General features: G+C 45.5%; 1 protein-coding gene and 1 non-coding gene across 2 annotated transcripts; both read left to right on the top strand.

The window, feature by feature from the left end:
* The first annotated feature begins 3822 nt into the window (after window positions 1-3822).
* On the top strand, window positions 3823-6771 carry RPL37 (ribosomal protein L37). Its single transcript, XM_041750232.1, has 4 exons — window positions 3823-4231; window positions 4891-5026; window positions 5281-5365; window positions 6656-6771. The coding sequence occupies exons 1-4, from the start codon at window positions 4229-4231 to the stop codon at window positions 6723-6725; spliced, it is 294 nt and encodes a 97-aa protein (XP_041606166.1). The 5' UTR covers window positions 3823-4228; the 3' UTR covers window positions 6726-6771.
* Window positions 6500-6579, top strand: LOC121488557. The gene has a single exon (XR_005987171.1). It is a non-coding gene; the product is annotated as a small nucleolar RNA SNORD72 (small nucleolar RNA).
* Window positions 6772-11082: the final 4311 nt, after the last annotated feature.

Below are 11082 nucleotides of genomic sequence, written 5' to 3'. Positions count from 1 at the left end.
AAGGCAGGCCATACATGGACCAATGCTTAAGATGCATTAAGAACCAAGGATAGGGGCACCTGGGGCTCAGTGATTGTCTGCCTTTGGGTCAGCTCATGATCCCAGGGTCCAGGGATCGAGTCCTGCATCAGGATTCCTGCAGGGAGCCTGCTTTCCCCTCTGTCTATTCTCTGCCTCTTTCTGTGTCTCTCATGAATAAATAAATAAAATCCCTTTTTTAAAAAGCACCGCATTACATGTTTTTATTTATTTATTTAAAGATTTTATTTATTCATGAGACACACACACACACACAGGCTCCATGGAGGGAGCCCAATGAGGGACCTGATCCCGGGACTCCAGGATCACATCCTGGGCCAAAGGCAGGCGCTAAACCACTGAGCCACCCAGGGATCCCCTAAATAAAATTTAAAAAAAAAAAAAAAAAAAAAAAGAACCAAGGATAATGATGAATTCAATTCTGCTGTCCCTGAGGTTGAAAAAGATTAAGAAAACCCTTACATTAAAAATTAATTTAAAAAATTAATTTAGGTAAGAGTTTTAAACGTCTCTCAAAAGTATGAATTTTGAGATGCATCTCAGCTAATACTAACAATTTGACAGGCAATGTCAGCAAGTTTGCCAATTGTTTTTTATTCACCTTGGTTGGTAAGGCATTTTCATAAGCTCCTCAAACCCCATCTCCTCCCCACTGTTCCACCCTAAATACCCTCCCTTCTCACAAGTAACCTGTCCTGGGGGATTTCAAAGTTGATGGGAAGGAAAGGCATAGTTTAAATGAGATATTTAGCAAAGAAATTTAATCGTAGGAAGTTTAAATTCAGTTCTTTGGTAACAGAAAATTTGCATTGCACAAGCTTAAAATGCAAATGGGATGGAGCTGGGGAAGGGTAGCCAGGAAGATGCAGATTTGAAAATATACCCCCCAAATCAAATCAATGACACAGGAGTAAAAATTTTGTTTGCAGCTAAGAAATTTATTTGATGTCTTCAAGAGAAAAGTCAGCAGTAATTTCATTTATTGTAGGTGGAAAAAAAATAACTAGTGCCAAGTTCTGGTGAAGAGACTTGAGTTGCATCAGAATCACAGATGCAGGATTTATGTTGTTTCCATTATTCTCTGCTGAAAGGCAAAATGTCATAGAGCAAATACCCAGGAATAGCATATATCATCTCTTTCAAAAATTGATCCATTCCCAACCTGGCATTTTAAAAAAATATTTCATTTATTTATTCATGAGACACACAGAGAGGCAGAGACACAGGCAGAGGGAGAAGCAGGCTCCATGTAGGTGTTGTGCCCAAGATCGCGAATCCGAGAAACCGCCAAGGAGCCGACACACCGATTCAAACACACGAGGGTTATTTACAAGCTCGAGCCTGGGACCAAGTATACCCGAAGCAGCAGCGGAGCAGGGTCTTGGACCCCGAGACTAAGAGGCTTAGCAACTTTATAGGGGCCAGTGGCCAATGGGATAGGCAGAAAGTTGCACAGTCACGCTGGTCCCCTGAGCCGGATTTCCGGTTAGGGTGTGCCCTGGTCTTTGACTAGGGCGGGGCAGTGCCCTAAGTAATAAGCAGGTCAGCACAAGGCGGGTGCAGCCCAAAATAGAGTCAGTCCTGCTCTGCTTGTCCAGGGGTAGGGGATTTTGTTCAATTTCCTGGGTCCCACATTCCCCCCTTTTTCAGAGGATCCTATGCAGGACCCAATCATGGGTCCAGGTTGCTCTCAGAGTGAGCCAGGGGGAATGATTAAACCAGGATTTTTACCAACCTTGTTGCTGTTCTCACTCTTATTTACATTAAAGACAGCACATAACCCCCCCAACCCTGTGTTGTAAGAAGACTAATTCTAATCTCCTTCTATTTTGAAGGACAACCTCGGACTAGGGAGTCTTGGAGGTGGGAAATAAGTGAGAACGGCGCAGTCTTAGCTTTAGGGGATTGTCCTTGTCTGGTTGGCTTTTCCATTCTGTAACAAAGTCCTTGAGAACTGCTTGTGGGTCAGCTGGCCAGATGTGGGTGTAGTGGACCCAGGGAGTAATCCCATCGACCTTGAGAGTGGTGGGAGTGGTCAGGATCACAAGGTAGGGTCCCTTCCAGCGAGGTTGAAGTGTCTGGTGTTGGTATCAACGCACATATACCCAGTCACCTGGCCAATATTGATGGGGTCCGGGGGTGGCCCAGTCTCCTAGAGGGCCCTCAGCTTAGGCCACACCTGCTCATGGGTTCGTTGTAACATTTGGAGGGAGAAAAGGAGTTAGTGATCATCAAAGTCAGGAAGCACCTCAGGTTTTAAATTGGGGATAATAAAATAAATAAATAAATAAATAAATAAATAAATAAATAAATAAATAAATAAATAAATAAATTGGGGATAATAGGTGGAGGAAGACCGAACATGATCTCGTAGGGGGTCAGTCCCATCTTATATGGGGAGTTCCTCACACTATATAGGGTGAAGGGGAGGAGAGTCACCCAGTCCCGCCAGTCTCCAGGGCTAATTTAGTTAAGGTCTCCTTTAATGTTCAGTTCATCCTCTCTACCTGTCCTGAGCTCTGGGGCCTATATGCACAATGTAATTTCCAATCTGCCCCAAGTACTAGTGCCACTCCCTGTGTTACCTTAGATACGAATTCTGGGCCTTGTCTGACCCAATTCTAATGTGAAAACCATACCTCAGTACGATGTTTTCCAGCAGTTTTTGAGTCATGATCTGTGCCGTTTCATGTTTGGTGGGAAATGCCTCTGTCCATCCTGAAAAAGTATCTACTAACACTAGTAAATACCTATACCCGTATTTTCCAGGTTTCATCTCAGTGAAGTCCACTTCCCAGTAGGCTCCTGGGCGGTCCCCTCGGAGCCGTGCCCGGGTTAGATCCATGGGCAGAGGCATTTGTTAATTGGCATGCGCGGCAGCTTGCCACAATCTGCTCGATCTTTGCTCGAGAGTTTTTTATTATTATTATTATTATTTTATTTATGATAGTCACACAGAGAGAGAGGCAGAGACACAGGCAGAGGGAGAAGCAGGCTCCATGCACCGGGAGCCCGACGTGGGACTCGATCCCGGGTCTCCAGGATCGCGCCCTGGGCCAAAGGCAGGCGCCAAACCGCTGCGCCACCCAGGGATTCCAAGAATAAATAAAATCTTAAAAAAAAAAAAAAAAAGTCGGAGGAGGCAGAGGGTGTGATAGGAGACTCCTGCAGGCTTGGAAGGGGCAAGGAGACAACTAGCCAGGCATGCTGACGGCCTCCAGGAGTCCGGAACCTCCAAGAAAACAAGGCAGCCGTGCCCATACCTGGAGGTCAGCCCAGCGAGGCCCATCTCAGACTTCTGACCAGAACCGTAAGGTGTGTCTTAACTGTGGTTACGAGCACTTAAAGTAGAGGTGGGCCTTCTCGGCAGATTTTGAGTGTGCAGTATTGGTAACTATCGGCATAAATCGGCACGAGAGGGCAGCCCGGGAGGCTCAGGGGTTTAGCGCCGCCTTCGGCCCAGGCCGTGATCCTGGGGTCCCGGGATCGAGTCCCACGTCGGGCTCCCGGTGCATGGAGCCTGCTTCTCCCTCTGCCTGCGTCTCTGCCTCTCTCTCTCATGAATAAATAAGTAAAATCTTTAAAAAAATGACATCTAAAAAAAATCTATTTACAATCTATTTACAAACCAAACCAAACCAAACCATTATTCGCCTTTCTCTTTAAGAGGCGGTGAGGCCGCGCCGCCGCCGCCCCGCCGGGAGAACCAGCGTCCGCCGGAAGCTTGCGGCCCGGGGAGGGCCCTGGAGGAGCGGCCTCTCCCGGACCGCGTCGCAGGCCCCTGCCCGGCGCCCCACCACACGCCGGAAGCGCGCAGTCGGCACGGGGATCCCCAGGTTCCCGCCAGTCGGCGGCCGCAAACCCGCGAGGCGGCGGGAGGGCCGGAGCGCCAGCACACGGCACCGAGCTCCGGCGTCAGGGCTGCTCTCCGCCCGGGGGGGTCGGCCGAAACACGCCCACTCCGACGCCGGGAAGCCGTGAGCCCTCCCGCCGGCCGGGCTCCGAAACCCCTATTGGCCCTGCCTGGCTCTGCATCCGCCCCTAGGCCCCACCCACGGTGCCGCTACGGACGTTTGAGGACGGTGCACCGCGCCCCGCCGGAAGTACTTCCCTGGGCGGAAGCTTCTGAGCACGATATAGCGGAAGTTCCTCCTCTTCCGGCCTCTTTGGGGTCTGCCGCGGAAACAAGATGGTGAGTTGGTTCCAATGGTCGTCTGAATCGCTTTCCATCCTCGTCCTCTGCGTCGCGTTTCCTGCCATCCTTAGGGGGCCGGCAAGGTTCCTGAGGGAGGGAGCGGGGGGGTAGGAGGGGGGCACGCGGTGGCCCTCAGGAGCCAGAAGAATGGCTCCTAGCTCCCTGGGGAGGCTGAGCCTAACGGCCGTGGAGCAAAAGCCACTCCAGATCCCTTGGTTCTTTTGATCTTTGGAGGAGCCTTGCCCTCGGATGAGAACTGAAGGGAGAAGCGTGGTCTGGGAGCGTCTGGCTCTGTGCGCAAAGGAACTCCTTGGTGGTGAGGCCTGGCAAGGAGCTCTCAGTTGCCGGGGGTCGGGGTAGGTAGGGAAACCGCCACGTTACTTCTACTTCCGACTTGTCTACTTTTTCTGTCTCCTTCAAAGAACGTAGCGGATTTCAAAATAGAGCAACCCTGGCAGGATGCTTTCGATAATCTGAAATGCTGGCAGTTCCTCTGATGTAGCACTCCGACACAGCTTCAGCCCCGGATTGTCTTTAAAAAAAAAAAAAAACTTTTGTTATTTGTCTTTCATTTATAATCAGTGGTCTGTTTTCCTGAAAACGTCGGGAGATGTATAGAAAGCGCCAGATCTCAAAATTGTGTCTCCCCTTTGCAGACGAAGGGGACGTCATCGTTCGGAAAGCGTCGCAATAAGACGCACACGTTGTGCCGCCGCTGTGGCTCTAAGGCCTACCACCTTCAGAAGTCCACCTGCGGCAAGTGTGGCTACCCTGCCAAGCGGAAGAGAAAGTGTAAGTGGAGCGCTTTTCAGGCCGACCGTGTGAGGTGTTGGGCTGGGTGTCCTTCGCTCGTCGGCGTTGTAGGAACGCGGGCACGGCTTCGGGCATTAGTTGGGCCTTAACGCAGAAGTGCATCTGTGTGCGGGTGAAGCGGGTTGAAAAAACACGGAAGGCACTCTAACAAGTGTGTTGGCCACAGGGCCTAAAATGTACGTGCGGAGGGGCGGGGGTTGCAAATCAGAACCTTACCTCAATTTGTGTTTCAGATAACTGGAGTGCCAAGGCCAAAAGACGGAATACCACCGGGACCGGTCGAATGAGGCACCTAAAAATTGTATACCGCAGATTCAGGTACAGTGTGTGTGTTTCTATCGTCTGACTGGTTCTGTGAGCTTGGAGAACAACAGCCTCGTTTATCTGCTGTGAAATAAAGATACTACCCTGGTTGGTGGGGATGACATGTTGGAAGGTTGTGGATTTTTTTTTTTTTCCTGCTGCCACTGTAACCTTCAGATGAGGTAATCTAGATTTCGTTGATCTCTCAAGGAGCAGTAGTATAAGCTATAAATGTCTAGAGTGTGGTTTGAGCTGGACACCCCAAACTAATGCTGTTTTTCAGGGATAGGTCACATCTCACTTTCGCAGCAAAATTTGTCAAGACAGTTGTGAATGAGGCCTCAGGTTGGGCCTTCACTTTTGTGGTTTCAGGCAAGTCTGCTATAGAAAACCATCTGAGTTGGGGCATTTGTATAGAAATAAAACTATCTTGCTCTCTTGTTAAAGTCTCTAGAGTTGTTAGAAATGCAGAATTTCAGCTCCAACCTAAATGGAGAGAAACTGCCTTTTGAGGGTGTCAGTCATTTAGATCTAAACGAAGGTATTTCTTTGTTGGGGAGGCTGTCCTGTCCTATGTGATGCTTAGTTGAAGCCCTGGCCTTTGCCCCAATTCCAGACTTTTTCATTTTAAAACCTCACAAGGCATCTGGGGGCTTTGTAAACACAACAGACACCCCTAGATGTGTTTGCATGCTGGAGTGACCTTTCTTCTTTGCACTTTAAAAGCATCATGAGGTAGTGTGTGAGCTTAGTGTCAGGGGACTGCCAGTGCCATGTAGGAGGACTTAGAGTGTGAACTGAAGCCAGACTAACCTTTTGGTGCTTCAGTTCACAACTCTTTAAGAGGGGGATAGCAGTAACTTTCTCCTTAGGGTGTGTATATATATTAAAGGAGTTAAATGCAAAGCATAGATAAGCAGTTTAGAGAATGTCTGCAATTAAACATGCTCCTTGACTAAAGGAAAGTATTTAGGATCTCTGCCTGACAGCCTGGGGACCCATTTTCACAAATGGGTCTTTTTAACAAGCAGGAGAGAAGTACTGGCCCAGTGATCAGTACAGCCAAATAAATGGTTGACTTTTGCTCCAGTTGCAGTTAAGTATATGTCTAAAATGGGTATCTTGAAGCAGAAGTAAATGAAATGTTGCAGCTTATCAGTGATGTTGTAAAAATAAATGTCTGAACATATGAATTTGATACTGATTTCAGCATTTAACTGAGATAAGCTCATTGAACTCTGTATTAATAAAATTTGAAATATATGTATTGTTGAAATAATGGTTTTCATTTTTAACATGATACAGGCATGGATTCCGTGAAGGAACGACACCTAAGCCCAAGAGGGCAGCTGTTGCAGCATCCAGTTCATCTTAAGGATATCAACGATTAGTCAAAATAAACGTTCTGGTTTTAAAAAGTATCTGGTGTGCTAAGGTATTTTTAATAGCCTTGTAATATCAGTGAATTACCATAGGATTGGAGATGGGACAACTTGATATTAGATTTACTTGTTAAGTGACTGTTCTAGAGCACTAATTTTTTTGAACTGGGTTGTGATACTGTTTAAGAAGATAAGAAATAATCAAAATTCCCAGGATTCCTTAAAGTAGACAACACTGGAAGATGATGGGAAAAGAATGCAATATGAGGTAGCACAGCAGAGCTCATGATATATATGGGTATTAAAGATGTTAGAGACGAGCACCTGGTTGGGTCAGAGGAGCTCGATCTCTGGGTCATGAGTTCGAGCCCCATGTGGGATGTAGAGTAAATGAAAAAGATTAAGTAAAACTTTAAAATGGTAGAGTAAGTAAAGCATAATTGCTTTTAGTAACATTCACCTGCTATAGTCTAATGATTTGGGGGAGTGGTCATCATTTCTGTGTGATAACCGTGTGGAGTACCATTGAGAACATGAAGGATAGTAATTGCATGAGTTGTTTTGGAAAGGTGGTCTTAACTCATTCTAGTCTCAAATGCTTGTTTGGTATCTAGCATACAGGCTTGTGTGTAATTTAAGATGGCCAGCTAAGTGAGTATCTGAAGTACTTGCTAGCTATGAGTAAAAAATGCGAGCGGGATGGGTTAAGAGAAAGTGTGGGACCTCCTGCAAATACAATGCATTGAGTATACAGTAAAGGAAAGCCATAGAAACATTTGTAGATGAAAGACAATAATTAGATCCCCAGTAGAATTTCTTTAACCCTCAACTGAGTAAGCATTCATTTTTATTTATTTTTTCCTGTTACAAGGGCCCTGAAATTTTTCACCTTACTTTCCCAGTTCGGGTGATTTATTGCCAATTTTTTGCAGTGAGGAGACGAGGCCAACATAGTTGGACTGCTGAGAGAACAGAGATTAAGTGGATAGAGCACAAGTGTTAGAACAGTTCCCATAAAATAAAGTGGCCAAGCACTAATTGGCAGCTTCCTGTTGATCGCAAAGTGACTTGTAAAGGATCTTCATAATCCTTCATAATCTTCAGTGCCCTGCCAACCTTAACCTTTATTGCATCCTTCAATGCTTTCCCAAGCTAAGTCCTGTCCTGTTTAAGATTGATTTATTTGAGAGTGTGAGCACAGGTATGTCTGAGTAGGAGGAGAGGCAGAGGGAAAATCAAGCAGATGCCCTACTGAGTGATCTCAAGACCTGAGATTATGACCTGATCGAAAATTGAGCGGGATGCTTAACTGACAGCCACCTAGGTGCCAGTACACAGCCTGCTTTTTTCTTCGGTTCCTAACTCCTCAAGACCACTGCTTACCTTCACTTGTGCAGGAGCCGCTGCTGAGCTAAACAAATAGGGCTTTGGGCTGTGAGACTAGAGTAACAGCTCTACTTCAGGGAGGTATTGTTAGAGCTTGGTTCCTGGAATTTGGTTGTCATTTGTTAGTATGGTCTTCCTAACTTCTGTGCCTCTGCCCACGTAAACTGGAGGGCCAATCGTAATTTTCATGGGCTTATGAGCATAGTCAAGTGAAGTTGCTTTTATCATAGTCATAAAGTTAGTAATTAAAGTTTATGAAATTGCTTTTGACCTACAAAAACAGCAATTTTAACACACAGGTGGCCCTTGAACAACAGGTTTGAACTTGAGTCCTTCAATAAATGCAGTATAGTATTAGAAACTTTCCTGATTTTAAAATTTTATCTAGCTTTGTTGTAAGAACACAGTGTATAATACACAAAATGTGTGTTAACTGTTAACCTGTAAATTTTACAGTCAACAGTAGACTTAAGTTTTTGAAGAGTAGAAACTTCCATGTGGATATTTGACTGTGGGGCGTTGGTGCTCCAACATCTGCATTGTTCAAGGTTCAACTGTACTTAGCATTCAGCTGTACTTAGCATTGGTGTGAAGGGTAAAGGAGGCAGATGGGCAGGGATGCATTAACAAGGGCCTGTGTTTACTGAGTGTAAGGTGAGCTTACTTCATTTGCCAGTGCCTGTGGCCTTTAGTACAGAGTAAGTTTGGAAAAGTACTCTGGTGCTATGGTAATTATTCCTGCAGATCATAGAAGGCTCATGGGCCAAATGAACCCACCCTAACCAGCTAAACTGATTTTAAGGCCTAGGAGAAGCAATGGGAAAGAGATGGGGCTGGGTTAGCACATTCAGAATAGAGTGCAAATGGGTGGATTCGGTTGAGTCCTAGTTTGCAGAAAGTTCCATGTCTGATGCATCTGATGAGGTCCTAAGAGTTGATTGAGGTGTGGGCAATGGATCCTAAGCTGACAGAGTCCCACTTAATTCTATTGATAATAAAAAGTACACTTGACCCACCTGTAGCTCAGTTGCCCTACTGAACAGCTGAGAGATTTATTGGGCAGTGGGTACTCAGGACCAGATGAGTATCACCAATGTGTTGCTGAGAGGAGATCAGAAATAATCGAGTGCTTCATATCTTGTATTGTTTACTTGGCCCTTTATCTTTTTTTTTAAAGATTTTATTTATTCATGAGAGACACAGCGAGAAAGAGAGACTGAAACCCAGGCAGAGGGAGAAGCAGGCTCCATGCAGGGAGCCAGACATGGGACTGGATCCCCCCCGGTCTCCAGGATCACACCCTGGGCTGAAGACAGCGCTTAACCGCTGAGCTACCCAGGCTGCTCTACTTGGCCCTTCAATCACATACTGTGGTTTGTCAGGAGAAAGGGAGAGGGGGGGTTGGCAAGAATCTGGATGGGCAAGCTGAATAAATCATGAACGTTTTGAAGTATCATAGCTAAGGAGTTTGGACTTTTCGCCTGAAGGTAGATGATAAATCATCGAAGGTTTCCAGCCCACAGTGGCACAATTAGTTGTCATTAGCAAGATGTAGAAAGTAGTGATATGAATGTCGCAAGTCTTGAAGTTGGAAGATTAGGCAGCAGGTTCTGAAGTATGAAATAGTTTGTGAAAATCATAAGGACATGGACTTAAGGTAATGGCAGTGGGGCTGGCTGCTTTGGGGAGGTCTCTAATGAGAATACCTGAAATTTGAATCAAAGGGAGCTTTTAAGCTACAACCCCCCCGACCCCCACTGGAATTTCCTTCTGTAACATAGGCTTCCTTTGCTGTAACATAAACAAAAATATTGCCTGGAAGAGGACTCTTGGATGACAGGTTTCTGACTAGGGCAAAGAGGTGGTTTGTACATTTCTCTGCGATGGAGTGGAGTAGAATGGAGGCAAGAGGGAAATACTAAAGTTGGGTTTTGTTGCAATGCCTGTGGAACATCAGGAAGAAGTGCTTAGGAAGAACTGAGCAAACCTGGTGACGGAGTAGAATATTGGGCTGGAGCTCTATATGGGAAGTAGTAAACATAAGAGTTGTGAAAGGGAACCAATTTTAAGGGTTAGAATGGTGAAGATAATTACAGACAGGAAGTGACGGTGAGAGAAGAGGATGCAATTTCTTGAGGAATTTCAGTCATCATTCTTGACAGTTGCAACTTTGAAAATACACACAAAAAAAGACAATAGCTCCAAGAAAGATTTGGGGGAGATATCCATAGACTAGAGAGAGTAGTTCATTATTTGTTAAACGTGTGTGGTAATGTACCTGCTATATGCCAGGCCATTGTTAGAGGTACAGTGGGAACAAAAACACATAGTTGAAGTCAATGTTGATTCCAGTGATTGCAGAATTAGCCCATGAAATAGGACAGGGTTGAGTCATACAAAGAAGGTTTTATTTGAGGGGGCAATCACCTGGCTGTGGTTAAGAAAAATGAAGGGTTTTTGTTTTTGTATTTTGAGAATAAAGATTATAAAAGACTTCAGGGGCGCCTGGGTGGCTCAATTGGTTGAATGTCTACCTTTGGCTGAGGTCATGATCCCTGGGTCCAGGGATGGAGCCCTGCATCCAGCTCCCTACTAAGCAGGGAGCTGGTTTCTGCCTCTGCCCCTTCTCCCATCATGTACTTTTCTTTTCCTCTTTCAAGTAAATAAAATCTTTAAAAATAAAAATGTCCAGATTTGGCATAATTTGGGTTGGTGTTTACTTTTTGTAAGCTTTATCTCAGTAAAGTATTGATAATCCAGTTTTCTAAGGATTCAGCACAGATAAGGTAATGAGGAACGAGTTTTAAAAAAAAAATGCTTTGCGAAGGTTACCTGGAAATTCTATAGTTTCCTTTCATTTGTATTGATAATAGTGCCCCTTGTCCTGAACCAAATACCAGTTTAGTGACCCGTGTGCTGGAAGCACTTCCAGGTCCAAGAGATAGGTGGGAAAGGACAAAAGGA

The sequence above is a fragment of the Vulpes lagopus genome, chromosome 3 (genome assembly GCF_018345385.1).
Source record: "Vulpes lagopus strain Blue_001 chromosome 3, ASM1834538v1, whole genome shotgun sequence".
Taxonomy (NCBI): domain Eukaryota; kingdom Metazoa; phylum Chordata; class Mammalia; order Carnivora; family Canidae; genus Vulpes; species Vulpes lagopus.
The sequence above is the reverse complement of the archived record's forward strand: the minus strand, read 5'-3'. Positions and strand labels throughout refer to the sequence as shown.